At 45.5% G+C, this 18,257-nt stretch overlaps 1 protein-coding gene across 3 annotated transcripts in view; it reads right to left on the bottom strand.

The window, feature by feature from the left end:
* The window catches only part of LOC119395705 (protein lin-54 homolog), a 77,213-nt gene that overhangs the window by 12,279 nt on the left and 46,677 nt on the right, over positions 1-18,257 (bottom strand). For all 3 annotated transcript variants that reach the window (XM_037662724.2, XM_037662719.2, XM_037662732.2), the window contains exons 10-12: positions 17,230-17,375; positions 12,665-12,759; positions 3,550-3,743 (exon numbers count right to left, since the gene is read on the bottom strand). In XM_037662724.2, the coding sequence (XP_037518652.1) occupies positions 3,550-3,743; positions 12,665-12,759; positions 17,230-17,375 (435 nt within the window). The remainder of the gene's footprint in view (positions 1-3,549; positions 3,744-12,664; positions 12,760-17,229; positions 17,376-18,257) is intronic.

Here is an 18,257-nt window from a genome sequence, read left to right as displayed (position 1 = left end):
CCCTCTGTATCTGCCAGCAACTTTTACTGTTCATTGAAACACATATTTTTGTTATTTAACGGAGATGTGCTGTGCAGACTCCGAGCTGCTGTGGACACCTGAGAGGCTCCAGTCTACAGCTGATGTGCTGTCGCACATCGTGCAAAACGTGTCGCACCACGCTGAAGAACACGCAACGAGCTGTGTTTACAAGGGTCTCTCCGGGCAAAGCGGAGCGCCTATCATCCCTCGAACAGCCATCTTGAGTCGACTTGCGCGCCACCTACAGTTCGCGGACAGTGCGAATATCGAACTAATTCGCGATCCCCTTCGAGTTCGATATACAGCTCCGACCACTTATAACATAACCGCTTAGAGTGCAGTACCGGCTATAATGCGTTTTTTTCTGACTCCCATTTACCCTCCCCTAGAACTCCATGTATACGCATACCGCTTATTGTGCAGTACCCCGAGATGAAAGACCGGTTATAATGCGGCTGCCGGAACATTCTCAGAGATGCGAGGTAGCGAGCGCGGCGGCGGGGGACAGAGCAGCGACACCGTTACAAAGGAGGAGGGGATGCGGAACGGAAGAACAAGGAGTGGGGGGGAGAAAAAAAAACATGGTTGATCCCTCTGTCATAGGAATCGGTATAACACGAAAGTAAAACGTGTCTTCACAGACGCAGTTGAGCGTTTGTTGTGCATTGTTTCGCCCCGACAAGTTGTAATGTCACGCGAAGAACGGCAAGCAGCTCGAAACTTTCGACGCGTTGCTCAAGCAGTAAGGGCGCACGGAACGAAGACACACAGGATGAGCGCGAACAAACAACTGTCACAGCTCGACAGTTAAAGCGCGCTGGTCAAATACAAAGGAGGACACACGAAACTAACGCACGTATACACAGGATGAGCGCGAACTGTCACAGTTGTAGCTTATTCGTTTGTGAGCATCGCGCTCCTTTCGCAAAAGCGGCCGCTGCGGTGAGCGAAATGACCTTCGTGCTCTCTGTAACTTGAACGCAAACTTGCGGTGAGAGCGCAAGACGTACAAGATAAGCGCGCGCGCAGGAGCGACCACGCCCTGTACAGACACACGCTCATCTCAACGAGGGGGGGGGGGGGGGCGACGACATTTAAAGCGCGCTCTTCGAGCCCCTCGCGCCATCTCGCTAGTGATAACGAAAACACGCTGATGTACCCTGATCTCTGAGTACCGCCGCTGGCAAGTGGTGTATATAAATAGCACGCCGTTAGTACGGCGAAGAACATGCCGTTTGTGGCGGAGTCGTTTCGCGCTGCGTGCTAGGGATCGAGAGGTCGCGAGTTCGATTCCAGTTGACGGAATATTTTCTTCTAGTTTTTTCTTTGCCATATGTTAGTCTTTATATTTTATAACGTCATATCCGTGACGGAAATGCGTCAGCAGAGCCGTGGTGGACCCCGGCATAAAACACTTTCGTGTTAAAAAAGGAATGGCGGTGGGGGGCAGCAGCCTGGCAGCAGCCCGGCGCGGGTGCGTGGTGTGAGGAGGGCGAGCGGTTGTGTGGCCGACGGAGAAGCCTTTGCCCCTTTCGGCTGCTTGACATGCGCGCTTCGCTACGAACGGGCTCCCGCGTCCGCATCAAGAGCGCGTTACCGCTGTTTGTCTCCATCGGGAAAATAGTTGCTTCGTCGTAGAGCGCAGATATTGCGCGTGCGACCTCAATTCCCCCGCAAGTAACAATGCTTTGAAACGTGATTGAGCTTTCGTCTTTGCCACCAACAGGCGTACTTACAAGCTTGGAATAGTTTTTCAGGATAGTTGCCGCGACTGTTCTCCCGACCGTGAACCGAAAGTGCGTTTCACACGTGATGCCCTCGGTTTAGCTCGCGAGTGCGATCTCTTCTATCCCGATCTCCGTGTTGTCAAGTGCAAGCTTCTCGCCATGGCAGGCAAAGTTGCAACGCGCATGCTAGGCCTAACAAGCGCTAGCTGCCATGTCGGCGGCCACGGACTACAGAAGTTGCGGTTTGGTGCCGAGTCAATGAAACATTTTGCAGTTGTTGCATTTAGAAGGGGTGACTTACATCTTTAACGAAAACGCGGGCGTGTGAAGCACTCGACTGGTGGTTCGTGGTTGCCATTGTTTTCGACAGCGCGCATGCACAGTATGTTACCGCGGCGACTTCCCATTACGGCGCATTTTTTCAGTGTTCGTTCTGTCTGCACCGCAGGTCCGCGGACGCTAACCATTCAACATTTTCAAATGTAGGATCCCAACTTTCGTCCCAGTCGCATGCCTCGATAGTCGGAATCGCGTGCTTGCCTGTTGGTCATGTTTTGCACACGTGCAAACTTTCAAAATGTTGTTTTGGTTATAGTAGTGCGGTACCGCTTATAGTGCGGATATTCGCAACTCCGGCGACTTACGTTATAAGCGGTCTATGCTGTATCCGTGTTCGACTGTAATACATGCCGATCGGATCAATAAATTCTTTTTACCAGACCCAGTCTCATTACCTTACAGACAGACCCTGTAGTCACGGCATCACCAGGAGTCAGACAGTGATTCAATGGTACTTAACAGCAATCTTTTCACAAAGCTTGTCGACTGCATTTTAAATAGCCAGGAACTTTGTTTTCCACGCCCCATGATTTCTGCCATTACAGTTTCTGGCCGCAGCATCTTTCAAGACAACCGTGTCTGCACACGAGCATTTCCACACTTTGCATGTGTCGTCGTCACTACGATGCTGCCTGAAAAGTATGGCAGCATATATCAACAGTGACATTCCATTCATCTAACAACATTAGTAGTTTGCCATTCCCCCCACAACCTTATGTGAGGCCTTTATCTTGTAACAGTGCACATACAGTGAAATGGAATAGGGGTGTTCTAGCTCCACTGTTACATGCCAGCACCAACAAATAATGCCATAACCTAGGCCAAAATAGAGGCTTCCCAAGGTCATCATGTTGGTTTTCCAAGGAGAATCTGTTGCTGGGCCTGTTGGTACATACTTGAAAAAACGAAGAAAACCAGCTAACGGACACGTACACAGGAAGACGACAGACACTCTTCTTGTGTACGCGTCCGTAAGCTGGTTTTTTCATTTCTTCAAATGGTTTTCCAAGGCAACTGAATGTATATATGTACATAGTACTCTTTTATTCTGGTATGGGCTGGATGTGAGAAATTTGGTGCCAAAGATATGAAGGAAGTGTGGTCTCCTACACAAGAATATACAATAGATGTATGACAATGCCTCCAATATCCTCTTTTTTTTACTTATCTGAATTTTATTTTCCTTGCTTTTCTTTTCCACTGCGAGATGATGGGTTAGTACATCAGTGATGCTTTAATATTAGTGATAAAAAACATTAGAGATGTCCAGGAGAGGCTTGAGGTCTCAGGGTGACTTCTCGTCACTATATAAAAACAGGTGGCACAAGCCCAAGGACTGTTTGGGTATAAATAACAGCGGTCATTTTTCAACAATACAGACAAATGCAAACTAAACACTGGGTAGAGAGGTATGCTACATGTGTCATAACACATACACAAAAAAGCCACAAACTTATTTCACCTTTCTCCTGTGACAGATACTGGAGCAGGTCGCATGGGCAGATCACAGGCCGACATCTTGGTGCGAGCAGCAGCCTGCTGTTGCACACGCACTTCAGCTGCGTCTGCCAACTGCATCAATGTCTTGCGCTCCGAGCTGTCTTCAAAGTTCTTGCAGCCAACACATTTACACATACTGCTGCAGAGGATCTTGGCCTGTAATCGTGAACAAAACATGTGTCGCTTTTCATATGCGTTTGTCATGATTTTATTCTAACCTCCTTATGTCAAGTTTATGTACTTGTCAACACAAGCATAGCCAGGGACCTTCGAATTATTCCATACCTGCCAAGTTTGGAGAAACAGAATCCGGGAGATCTACTCAACGGGGGGGGAGGGGGGGGGGGGGTTCTGCGATAGCAATTATATGGACACTGTCAGCGGGATTTTGCGATCGCCGCTGATCTGTACAGAGTCCAAACCGATAACATCGCTTACGCATCGTCTCACGTGCGAGTAAAAGCGCACTAGCGCAAGGGAGAACGCAGTTGAAGCAGAGATGAAACGACCCAGCCGTCACCGTCGCACGAAGGGCACATGCGATAACATTGCTCCGCGTGCGAGGCCTGTCGTCGCTTGCTAACCAGTTATTTCGTCGGGCAAGATTTTGTGTGTACACAAATGCATCATCTACGAAATATTATTGGCTGATATAACCTATAGCACATTAAGGATGTGGCCAGACGTGGCCAGACAAGGCACTGGACGCACGGGGCAAAACTGGATTTCCGGGAGATTTTCCTATGACCCGTACAACTGGGAGAAACGTTCATAATCCGGTAGTCTCCCGGGTAATCCGGGAGACTTGGCAGGTATGTTATTCTGAAGAGCCCAACCAAAGGCTCTCCTCATTTACAGGAAGTTACCTTTTGTTTTGTTTTAAAGTCAACAGCACTACTGGCTCTGATATATTCCCCCAATCTCACCGGCTGATGCAAGTTGGGGAACAGCTGTGGGAAATCTAAGAATTCCGCCGTTCCTCCCGCCGTGAGGCACGCCAGCTAATTAACCTCACACAACCTCCTTATCACCCTTCAAAGTGACACTGACCAGTTCTCAAATGTGGACATCCGTGCACTGATTGGCTGAAGGGACCGATGACGGCAGCTGCCGCAGACAGATTGCCGACGCTGGGGAGAACCATCCAGGAGAGCGGTGAAGACAAAGGCTGGGAGGTCATGACCGCACCAAAGGTAAATACCTCAACTCCATTCGTTGCTGGCCTACCCTATTTCCCGCTCCATCCACCAACCAAGCACCGAGATTGCCCTTCCCAGGGCCAACACATTTGGGAAATTCTGAATAAATGTTTGGTTTGTTTTGTTACTACTGTGCGTACGTGTGTGTGTTCTACACAGTTACAGCGGTGTGCATCCAAAGTCAATAAAGCTCCGAGGTGTGTGTGTGTGTTGGGAAGCTAGACAGTGTACGTAGCACCTACCGTATTTATTCGAATATAGGTCGACCTTTTTTTCCCAAAAATGTTGCCCATAATCAGCTATCGACCTATATTCGTGACCAAAGAATCTCGACCTATATTCGCGATCAAAGCGACCAAAAGCACCGCACCTATGCCATTCAACTGCCGCGCCTGCTGTTCTTCAAGCAGTTCCTGCTACATACGCACATTATATACCATAAAATCTGGTATAAAAACCGTACCCGTTCGCCTTTTCCGACTAAGTAACTAAGAAAAAAAAAGTTATTTGTGCAATAGCTGCACACCGCCTTTTCAAAGCCCCCGCAAAATGCAGCCGCTCCGCCATGTTTGCGCTGGAACCCGTGATTTCCCTAGGTAGGCCGTGAAGTCCCTAGCCCCCTAGCCGTGCTGCCTGCCGACGTGCAGCCGCACTGGCACTGGCCTAAGGCCTCACTCTTTGTTTGTTGTTTGATCTGACGTGACGGTTCGCATTTGCAAATGCGCGGTTGCGACGGTGTCACGTCGGTAGCGCTACACAGCTGACTTCAAGCGTCAAGTGATACTTTTTGCCGAGAATTCCAGCAATTGTGCCGCTCAGCGCGAGTTCGACGTAAAAGTTGATTAGGGGTTGGCGGAAGCAGCGGGACCGACTGTTCGCGTGCAATGGATGGCGTCGTGCTTTTCGCGGCCCAGCAACTGGCAGGCATGACGCTCTTGAAAAAGAACTGAGGCTCCGGGCGTCAAGGAGGCCCTGCAGAAGGCCAACAGACCTGGTCGTCATACCGCTAGGTATGACGTCCCGGCTACATTAAGGACCGGGTGGCGAAGAGTTACAAAGAGTGGCTTGAAGGAGGATGCTGCAATGACACCGACGGGACGCCGCGAGAAGGGCTTCCCTCAATGAAGTTGCGACGTGGGTGAAGGACGCGCGGAAAGACTTGCCAGCGGAAATTATCGTGACTGGCTTTAAAAAGTGCTGCATTTCCAACGCAATCGATGGCAGCGAAGTCGACGTCATTTGGGATGCCGAGGATGCCTGCGAAGAATCCGACAACCTTCCTTGCACATCTGACGAACATGACACTCCCGGCAGCGACTAGGGCGCTAAGTTAATTGTAAATAAAGGTGTGCTATGTTTCAATTTTCCTGTTTCTAAAAAAAAAAAAACATGGGTCGACCTATTTTCGAATATTTTTTTTTATTTCTGGTAGAGTGCTATAAGTAGGGGTCGACCTATATTCGTGCCCGACCTATTTTCGAATAAATACGGTAAATAGGAGCTAGACCGGGTAGAACCCGCTTACAGCATGTGGAAACAGTAAGTTTTGGCAGGGCTAAGCTAGTGAAGCGAGAGTAGACCGCTGGGGGAAGAGGGCTTTGACCAGTCATGAAGTGCTAATGGTCAAAATGGAACAAAACACAGGTCGGAACAGTTTACGTCATAGCGACCAGGGACTCAAGAACAAGCCAATAAATGCAAAGAAATACCTGATTCATCTCCAAAGGCAATTCAAATCTCTTGTAAAATCACAAAATTTTTCACTAGGTGCTTGAGAGCCAGCTAACAATGCTGCAGTATAACACAAACACCAGGCCTGCACAGAACATGCAGCTCAGTTCCAGCAAAAGCTGCAGGGCACCCACTATGCCTTTATTCGTAATTGTGCGGAGAAGCAAGGTACCCACTACACATCTGTAAGGCACTACATGCACTTTGTTGATGCTGTGGCTGATTACAATGATGAACTATGAAAAAAATCGTTTTTTTTTTTTCATCACTAGAATACACTCTCTGCGGAGCAAAACCATGCATTGGCGAGGATGTAGGAGCGCTCTAAGCCCTTTAAACATGATGCCAAAGACCACTCCTCCGAACGGATACGTGGGCTCTTTTCCATCATTGTTTCTGCGTGTATGCATTCTTTTTTATAATAACTATGGCTCGATTGGCTGAATATATTCACTTCCGGCCATTTTCATACTTTTTGATCGCAAATTTTCCCATCAAAATGCTTTATTAGCGTAATTATTGCTGCACACTGTCAGCATGTTCCACGCGTGTCATAAACATAAAATTGTGGTTTTCTTACAATCAGTTCTTTGAAAATTTTATGTACCTTTTCTAGAAAACTATCCGACCAATCGAACTTAACTTTTCTCAGATTACACCTAAATCCCTTCCAAACAGTCCGAACTTAAAATTTTGAAAAACTATTCAAGTTATAATTAAGAAAAAAATGATTAATAGGAAAGTCTCCCTCATGACACGTGACAAGTGAGGACAATATTTTTTTCTGATGAGATAAATGTAGGAGCCCGTTTTTATAAGCTGTGATTAATACCCATATCATGTTGAATAAGCGTGCCAAATTTCGCGGTCAACTGCTTTTCATTTTTGAGAAAAGGTACACTTAATTTTATGCACCAGTCCGAAATTCGGTACTCAACCAGAAGCAAGTAAGACAAGCTACAGGGTCAAAATTGCACAAACTGAAGGCCACAAGCTCTCTTATTGAGCACGCAAAATTTCGCAACAAAATATGGTACAGTTCCTGAGATATAAAGCTGAAACCAGGTCAACCTGTTTACCCTACCATACCCCCTTAAGATAAAATTATAGTGGAAAGGAAATTTTGAGTTCAGCTGATATCTGCCAAAATAAAAGTCTACCTCTAAGGTAGCATAAGTCCATAAGGCTACAATTTATTTATACCTCTCGTTTCGTCCCCTCCTCTTGGCTTTTCACTTAGCATTCTCACACACAATCCAGGCAATGACCAAATAGTATGTACACTGCTAAGGTTGTGTCAAGCTTTGACACCACAGTAACTGCTAATAAATTTCAAACTGCTCTTCTTAATTTTCTATTCTGCATACTCTAGTGGCAAATGAAAAGTAAAGATGGTACAAATAATGCCAAATAGTATATTGCCACAAAATTGGTTTTAATGTGGTTTTTTGACATCACTGCGAGCACGTGCTGCTCATAATTTCATAATGTAATACAGACATCTTCAGCCATGAGATATTACATTCATTTTCCTTTTATTTCTCATTCTTAATAGATTTGTTAAACGAGTAACATGACCATGTGTTGCTTCTTCAACTACTGCCTATTCAACTGTCGAGCCTTACAGACACGAAAGCACGGGTTTACGTTGTACAGTCAAACCTGCATATATCGAACTCGCAAAAAAAAGAGGAATTAGTTCGATATGTATTGGATAATTCAATATACAACTCTAAATGAAATTAATGTATTTTTGATGCTAATTTCAGTGCGCAAGTTGGCTTCACGGCACTGCTCATAACGTAAGGAAGACGCCTTTATGGCAATATGCTTTTTTTATTTTGTATTTTTCCACGGTTTGTAGTTGGTGGTGCGGGATTATAGGGAGGGGCGGGTTATGTGCGAGAAAATATGGTATTGATGTAAACAGCACCTTAACATCTCCATACGCAGCTGTGCGTACTCGTCCGGCATCAGAGGCGTCTAGTCTGCCTTGGCCCCAGTGCTGGGCAGTATCGAAGATACATGTATCTTAGATACTACTTGGGTATCTTGTATGTGTATCGCGATACATCTCGCAAGACAAGTATCTGTATTTTCGATATATTCAATAATGTATCATGTATCTTAAGATACAAGATACTGCCATAGAAACAATGTCGAGCGAAACAATTAACGATGGTTGAACTACAGAAGACTCTCGTTAAACGGAACCTGAAGGGACCCAGAAAATGTGTTCCATTTAACAAGAGTTCCGTTTACTGAGAAATGAACAGGAGTGCAGAATCCAAGTATGAAACCAATTATATTAGATGCAGTTGTTCCGTTTAAGCAGCAGTTCCGTTTAACAGATTTCCGTTTACTGAGTAGAGTCTACTGTACGCTTCTCAAGGTGATACTGCTGCTACCAAGCTACTTGAATAAAACTAACGACAGTGACATTCTTTTATATATCTGCCAGAGTTCTCCAGCGAGGCAGGCGATGAGGTCAGTGCGTCCCTATTGGTGGAGCACAGCCATGTGGTGGCGCTCGCGCAATCTCGACAAAAACAAGCCCGCGAACATCTACGAGCAGTCGAACTTCGCTTTCTTGCTATTTTTTTCTTTCTTTTTACTTGTGTCGATGCCATGACACGTCCTCGTAAACACTGTACTGTTCTACGTACTCCACCGCGTACGGCACCTTTCGCGAAAATTCTGATGCTCCTATAGTGCCGTTATCGAAGTTTATCTTGCGTGGTGCTTCGTTACGAAGTCTGAAAAATGCAAGAATGGGGTTTCTTTGCGTCTCGCGGGTTTCACACGACAGCGATTTAAAAGATCTCGTGAATGTAAGTTTGACTTACATACGATGAGATTGACTTATATGCAAATGAGATTCTAAAAACTGTCGCTCCACCTGTGCTGATGCTAGATGCCGGAAGCATGCATTTACGTAACATGATATATCTTGGCATACTGTATCTTTTCTCTTGCTGCTCAATTATTAAAAGCTGTTATTTTGATCATAATTTGATTGTCGGCATAAGTGCTATTTTTCCTGTCCTCTGTTTGCATCCCATTTAAAGAAAGCCCGCGAAACATGACCACGTGACTGCCCTAGTGCACTGCCGTACTGCAGCGCTCTCAAACGCGCTTCGAGCGAAACAACCGGCCCGTGGACGATGGCAAAATGACCGGCCACGGCTTTATGCATTGGCTTCACAGTGCGTCATTTCTGACGACCGCACACGGCAAGGAAACGCCATCGTCTTTCAAGAGTGATATGCTGACAGTTCCTGCGCCGGTTGTTTTGCTCGAAGCACGTTTGAGAGCGCTGCAGTACGGTAGCGCACGAGCGGCGCAGTCACGCGCCGCTCATTTGATATTTGGTTTCATTTGATATTTCGTGCGCTTTCTCTTAAAATCGGAAAAAAAAATCACTAGAGCTGTGCGAATAGCAAAATTTTGGGTGCGAAGCGAATTCGAATAATAAAGATTGAGTGTGAATCGAATCGAATAATTTCGAATAATTTTCGAATATTTCTCAAACATTTTTCGAATAATTCGAAGTGAAATTACAGAAAAAGTTGCAGAGAATCCCTAAGTATGTTCTTGTGAGATAGCAACATGAAAGTGTTCCTTTTCGCTAGGTTGATAAAGCGCTGGTGAGGTCATATTTCATAGTTGTTTTTCTTATCAAGAATGAGGCAATGTAGAGGCCGAATTGTGTTTATGTACATGATTTGGTGCAACCAAAGTGTTGCCGACAACACTTTACACGTGATAGGCAAAGGCAGCCTTGCCGCAATACGGTGGTGTGATGAGGTGAAGCATATTGAAAATCTAGGGACCACTTCCAATCAAACTTTGTCTCTTGGCTAAGTTTGACCGTAACGGAGCTTGAAAGGCAGCTTTGCCGCAATACGAGTGTAATGAGGTGAAGCATATTGAAAATCTGAAGGGGCCACTTTCAACCGGACGTTGACTGCATTTGTCTTTGGGAAGTTCGAATAGTTCGAATAGTAAAATTTCAGTGCGAATCGAATCGAATAGTAAACACTATTAGAAAAATATTCGAAATTTCGAATATTCGCACACGCCTAAAAATCACCACGCAGCATGTACGTCGCCACCAAAAATTGGACCGATCGTTATGGAATGCCCTTTTGGACGTGACGGCACCCACTTGGTCCTTAATGAATATTAAAAATGCTCCATAATTGACCTCAGTTAATCAACCACTTAAGCACAATATAAAACATATTATAATGAGCGCAACATGACGGTAAGCCATACTCCATTGGTTTCATTCAGTCACGGTTAACCACTTTTTTAGGTATTTGGTTCTACAGTTACATGAACCAACCTGTAACGTATTCACTGTGATTGATACGGAACCGCCTTGCTATTTGACTAAGATATATTGGTTTTTTTTTTAGGTCTCCGTAAAGTTTTTCGCTGTAGCAAATCACAAGATAGTCGGAGCTATAAGTGGCAATAGTTGGAATAGCAGTGGTATCCTGCAAGGCTTTGTGCCACTACAATACGTCTGCGACAATTTTCAACGACACTAGTTCTCTCGGAGAAGAAATTTCAAAAGATTGCACGTTAGTGAATATGTTGCTAACGAACGCTTTACGCCAGAAGATAAGTAAAATATAAAAATCATTGCAGTTTTAAGCCCTCAATGTAAACATGATGCGTCACAAAAAAAATAAAAATAGTGCTACCAGCGTTGTTACTGCATTTCAGGTGAACCGGTATTGCGAAAACGGTAATATGCTTGCGGACAAGGTAGAACTGCACAGCGGTATTTGCACCATCGTGCGGAGGCTTCTTACTGACGTTCTTGTATTCAGATGGCAACCCGTAAGCTGGTTGGCAGGTAGGGAAGTGGCCCCCATTAATTACAAAAGTGTCAATCAAAAACCATTGACAGCGCAGCGTATAAAGAGCTCGCATGTTAAGCTGAGTTGTTTCGGAATGAAACTAATGTATCTTGAGCAAGTAAGACAGAAATCTGGGGACACAAAGAGATATTTTCTCAAAATAAACAAAGTTGATCGCAGTTAAGAAAATTCCGAGTAAAGCTTTTTGTTCATAAGTGTTTCGTGCTTCATTATGTCGATATATAAGAGCAAATTTGCAAATGTATCGAAGTATCTTAAGATACAATTAGGAAGTATCCTATCGGATACAATTAGTCCAGAAATATCTTGTATCTGTATCTCAAATACTTCTTGCCTGAGTATCTTGTACTGTATCGCGATACAATTTCGAAGTATCTTTGCCCAGCCCTGCTTGGCCCTAATGTCAGCCTTGTTACCCAGCATGCTTCTGGGATGCTGTACACAGCATCGACGTAAGGCTTCTTTTCCCCACCTTTAACTGTAGTGATTATCACCAGCTTTGCGGAGAACAGCAGGTTCTTCTGTTTGACGGCATCCATCACGTTAACAAAACAAACGGAGACGCGAACGGTGACCCTGCACAATGGGCCGGCGGCGCAACGACTAGGAATAATGGAGGGAAAGCACGTGATGGCAAGTGGTAGCTTCTACTCGCTCCGCATGGAGCCCTCCTAATCACACCACTCGCTTTCCCAAATGCATGTGGGAAAGTCCCCTTCCGCGAGGCAGGACAAAAGTTTTTGAGGGAAAGCCAACTTCTTGGGGCGTTTTGCGCTGCCCGATGTTCAACGTATGGAGTGTTCCGGCAAATCTTTTTGATGAAGCCATATAGCTTCCTATGCATTGAATGACTGCATGCAGTCAGTCAATGCATAGAAACTTCGTTGACTGCAGTTCAAATGACTGCAACTGACTGCATGAAGGGTGGCAGAACAAACAGGAACTGGCAAGTCGACCAAGCAATAGCGTTTGCCCCAGTGACATCACTAGGAGCACCCAGTTTACATCACAACAAGCAGAAAAAGCACCATGAAAGGAGCACGAGATTTTATTTTTTTAATTCGTGGCGTTCCCACGGCAGTGCCGAAGAATTCGGCAAAGTTAACTGTCATGGATAACTGTACACAGTGCGCATGTTTATATGAAACGTGTAAAAAAATGTCAGGAGTGGTTTAAGGCCCTTTCAGGTACACACAGCTCGCCAAAGCCTCAACCCAAGTGATACCTAACAGCTACACCAGCCTGAGTCCCTTACCTCATAGCATTCACAGTAGTTCTTGAGGCAGCCAGATCGCTTGCAGTTACAGCCTTTGGTATGACGCCGCTCATGGTCTCCTTCTTTGCCTTTGCCTGCAGATGGTAAGTTAAAAAAATAATTTCATATGCATGCTGCAGTGCAATATTCTGGCCATATGGCAAGCAGTGAGGTGTTAGGCTAAAGTCGTAAAGGAACCTTGCAGTCAATGTTCAATCAATCTAAATGCTTAGGCACACAAAGCTCTAGAATGCAGACCTCTCGGGAACAGAACTAGTGAGGAAGTCACCCACCTATCACAGAGAGCATATTTACACAATTTTGAGTCAAACTATTCTATTTATATTTGAAGATCTGGAATTGGGGCTTGACTTGCAATCAAAACCAAAACGTATACCATCAGTAAGGGCAAGACAAACAAGAAATCGAGTACCCTGTGGCAAGGTTCCAACTTTACATTTGCTAACCAGCTATATCTATAGCGTACAGTTACCCAGTGCATTTGTTCGGAAGGTTATTTTGCTTCAACGTTTACAGCATGAACCACAGAGTTGATATACGGCACACAGCTTTTCTGGATGTGTCAGCCGTTGATGCAAAAGCCACTGCTCGAACCAGCAGCGGCACTCATGACAGCGAAAAGCTGTGATTTGTAGGGGTGTGCGAATAGTGAAATTTCACCTCGAATCGAATTCGAATCGAATAGTGCCGAATAGTGGCCAGAAATATCGAATATTGAATCGAATATCGAATAGTATACTTACACGAAATGTGTACCGCCAGTTACGGCAAGACAAAGGGACGCTACGGCGTGTCGACAGTTTTATTACGCACTTGTTCAAAAGCTGCTTTTGTTTCAGTTTTTATAGGTGCACAAGCATGTTGATAGAAGAGCCACCATTCCCGTCAGCAGCGCCACTCTAAACCTCCTAACGACTAACAGAGGGGGGTGCGGTAGCTACTTATTTCCACATGGTCGCGCAATACAGCTCATCTGACAACGTCAATGTTGTGCTTCATCGCCATTGGTGCTCCGGGCCCAAAAATTTTCGGCCGGCCGTTCACAGTAGCGTTTTAACTGCGCACCGGAATGATGGGAGTTTCTGAACTAGTGGTGCGGTGCGGCAGTGGCGACTGCCCAGCGTGAACAAATTTTTACATGCAAAGCTAATCACCGAGTGTTTCGTAAGCCAAAATCAGGTCGTCTTACGGCGTGCGGCATATGCGACCGAACTACGCAAGAAGTCCGTGCCTTTGTTTCGGGGGCGATGTTGTGAAGGATTTGACAGTGTTCTCATGTCTTTTTCTACGTGCGGAAATGGCGTAATCTCCTTTAAGATCAATATGCGCTCGCTTTTCAATCAGTATGTAACTGAAAGTTTAACGAAAGGCGACGTTAGTGTTAGTTTTAGCCACCCCATCCTAACCAAGTTGCGCCATTGGCCTTTGTCGAGTTTTAGATATTCGTCCTGTCGAATTATTCGAAACTTCGAATACTAGCTATTCGAAAATCGAATCGAATTATTCGATGAGGAACTATTCGATTCGAATTCGAAACTCGAATATTCGCACACCCCTAGTGATTTGTCCAGGGAGGTACCATTTCATGACTGCTCTGGGCAAAAAACAGCTTTTGGCACTTGTTCACAGCAGCATTTAAGAGGGCTGCTATTCTAGTACATACTGAAAAATCTAACTGCAAGACAAGATGCAAAACTGGAGCTTCTGAACTGGTGGTGCGCCTTGATCATGACTCTAGTGAGGATGAGTAGGCAGTCCAGCGACTAAGTTAATAAAATTCTATTATGGCATGTGGTTGTGTGTATGGATTGATAAATGGAAGGATATAATAATACAATTGTTGGTGTTTAACGTCCCAAAACCACGATATGATTATGAGGGACAGCATAGTGGAGGGCTCCGGAAATTTTTTTTGACCATTTGGACTTCTTTAACGTGCACCTAAATCTAAGTACACAGGCCTCAAGCATTTTCGCCTCCATCGAAAATGCGGCCGCCGCGGCCGGGATTAGATCCCACGACCTTCGGGTCAGCAGTCGAGCACCATCACCACTAGAGCACTGTGGCGGGTGATGAATGGATGGATGCAAAACTTCATTGAAAAAATCCTGAGGTGTGCAATTTGTTTTTTATGTATGATATTGGGGGGGGGGGGGGGGGGGGGGAATCAACTTACATTTAAATCAACCTAGAATAGTGCTAATATGGTAGGTGAGTGACCAACCCACGCACATACGCATAAAAAAAAAAAATAAGCATATGGAACTTATAGTAGCTGGGTTAGTACTGGTCTGAGTTCGTTTCTGTAGGCAGAAAAAACGAGAGAGAAAGGAAATACAGTCGAACCTCGTTAGTACGTACCCGCTTTAAACGTACTAACGGTTAAAACGTAGTTGCGACGAATCCCCGACCGAGTCTCATAGAGCCTAATGCATTCGCTGACCGCTTAAGCCGTAGTGCTTCACCCTACGCCTACCGGTTAGTGCGTACCCTGCGTACCGCGATAACGTTTTGTGCCATAAAATTTTACTGCGCCGCTGAACTTCCCGACGCCACAATGTGCCGCCAAAGGTTTTCAGTCGTTTCGAGAAGTGCGTAGATCGGTCGATCACCGATTCCGACTTCCGCGCGATTGCGGCGATGCCTTTGCGCGTAGGCATCGGGAAAGAACGAAGGTGAGGCTGCGGCCACCGACGAAAGCGCCAGCATGACTTATCGCCGACAACCTTATCACAATAAGTATCTTCTGATATCTGCTCGGCCACGCGTGCAACGCAGCACTACTTTAAGCCTACTGCACGCTTTTAATAGGCGACAACCTGAACGCGCTGACCCGCCGATCGCTGCCGCCTCGTTGTGCGGGGCCGTGTTCAAGCGCGCGCCGCTTTGTAGAAACGAAAGCAGCTCGCTGTTGCGGAGTTGAGCGTTGCTGGCCGTGGGCGACGAGAAACCTCTTTGCATAGACGCTATCACGCTAAACGCACGCGTACGGTACAGCAAGCGTAGCGCTGTTGTAACCATACTGCACGCTTTTATTGGGCGACCACCCAAACGCGCTTCCGTCCGCTGCCAGGACCGCTAGAGCGTCGCGGAGTGCGCATCGCTTGCAGGAAGTTCGTCATCGCCGCGTTAACCGAACAAGCTCATCTGTGCTCATCGCCACATCTGTGCGCGGTCTGGAGCGAAGTGGGTACAAAGAACACTCCCACGACAAATGCGCGCGTGCGGTACAGCAAGCGGCCCGGCAGTGACGCCGTGAGCCGAGAAGGCGACGCGCTGCACGCAACTAGCCAGGAGACGAGCGGCTCCACGCAGCCGTACCGCGTTTCGCTGGAACTGTGTCAGTTTTCATTTAGTAGCAGATCGCGGTACAGACGCACACACATATATCGCGGAAAGCCGACACTGTCCGTTCTGTTGCTACGTTGGTCACTGCGTATACCGGACCCTGTAATAGTTCCGAAATGCTCCTTGGCGTCGCCACCGCGCGCTGTCAGCACTATTGGACGGTCGTGCGAGAGCACCAGAATCTTTTCTCCCGTTTGGGAAAAAGAAAGAAAAGGCTTTGCAGTGGGTACTTTAGGCAATATTTGCTGTGGCACTGTATTTATCTCTTTGCTGGCGGCGATGGCGTAAGCGAGGACATGCAAATTTTTACTTGGTGGTTAATGCGTACTACCGTTTAGTGCGTAGTTATGCGGCGTTCCCGGCAGGTACGCATTAACGAGGTTCCACTGTATACAAAACAAAAACGTGCACCTTATGCTGCTTGTGACCAGACCAGGGTTGCCAGGTCAAAAACACTCGCATTGAATTGGCAATGATGCTGGACGGACATTCATGAAAAGATTCCACCACCTGGGTTTGTTTATTAATGTGCACCTACTAAGCACATGGGCCTCTAGCATTTTGTCTCAGCAGATAGAAGGTCAGAAACTATTTAATCGGATGCTTTGCAAACTGATCTACAACTTTGCAATTGGAATTTCATGGCCAGCTTTGTGGCTTCAAAAGTTTGTTAATTAATCTCACCTAATTGAGCAATTAAGCAGAACACAAAAAATAATGTGACCTTATCTATGCAATAATCAGCCGGGTGAAGGGAGGAAGTCAACAACATGCATTTGGTCGCGTCGTCATAGAGTGCGTCGGCATATTCTTAAACTTTGGCTAGAGTTAGCTGGGGCACCCTGTATATTGGAGCTGGGCAGTCTTAGTCTGTATAGATCACTGAGATAGGTGGGAAGTGGCTTGGGTAGTGTGATTAGATACGAAGCCAAAACAAAGTTGTTTGTAACAACTTGGTTTTGTATCTTACAGGGACAAGCATCATAGCGCTTGTCCCCATCTGCCATTGCCCTGTTTTCTTGTATTTTACACCATGACCCTCACGTGTACTGATGAATTACATATCAAAATATGTTAGAAAAAAAAAAGGTTTAGCAGAACAGGTCTGCACCAGAGGATAGCAAAACACCAGACAAAGCAACAAAATTCCTCAAGGGGGAAGGGGGGATTACTGCTCAGAGACAGCTGGTACGAACCAATTTTGGGACGAAATGCATTGGGATTCCTTTCTAAACAGGCTCCAATAGCCTTTTGACGTTCCTCTTCATGCTCCAGGTTATTGAAACAGTTATTGCAGTTGCAGCTGTGGCAAAACTCTCCATTGGCAAAACAGTCACAATACCTGCAAACAAGAGACAAGATTCAGTATATGAAAGGACTGAAAAACAGACATTTGGGTGATACATAAAAGATTGGTAAACAGGATATACCGCTATGCAGCTAGATTTAGCTACTAACTGAACATCGACACCACCGTAAAGCGTTATTTGACATAATGACTTTCACACTCAACTTAATTCAAGTGCCAGTCAGTTCAAGCATCACCTAACATGAAGACATTACTTAGCGGAAATGCTTACGGAAGAGCACGGAGCACGGGAATATCTTTTTTTATACTAGAGAATGGCAAGACAAAGTAATCACCATATTACTTCTTGCATAATAAAATGACAATCTGCAGAGGTATTCTCAAATGTAGTAACAAAGTAGGCAGCCATTCGTGAGTACACATTGCTAAGCAACTATAGCATTGACAATGCAATGTGAATTCATGCAATACCTATTTGCTATGTCAAACTTTTTAAAGCCCTGATTCACTGAATGTAAATAAAAGTTTAAGCTCTTCCACAAAAAAGCTGAAATATTCAGTAGATGTGAGTGCCTATCAACTATTGGGAGTAGACAACCAAATGAAAAATGAGGAAATTGAGTTTGCTTTTTTTTTTCTAAAAGCAAATTGACAAGAACACAATTGTTAGCTACTGACCATATGGTCGAACCAGCTCCAACAATTTTTTCCATGTCATCAAAGCACCTCAAACATGCATTGCAGTTACAATATGGTTATATAGACGTAATGGTTGGATTTCAGGCTTACAGATGTGGGACATATGACAATTGGCTCATTCTTATTTGAACATTTTATCTGGGCCGGCCTTGGCTGCACAAAAATGTGTAAAAGGCAGTGCATGAACAATATTGCAATCATCACCACCAGCAGCAG

The sequence above is a fragment of the Rhipicephalus sanguineus genome, chromosome 1 (genome assembly GCF_013339695.2).
Source record: "Rhipicephalus sanguineus isolate Rsan-2018 chromosome 1, BIME_Rsan_1.4, whole genome shotgun sequence".
Taxonomy (NCBI): Eukaryota; Metazoa; Arthropoda; class Arachnida; order Ixodida; family Ixodidae; genus Rhipicephalus; species Rhipicephalus sanguineus.
This window is presented reverse-complemented; position numbering and strand designations above follow the sequence as displayed.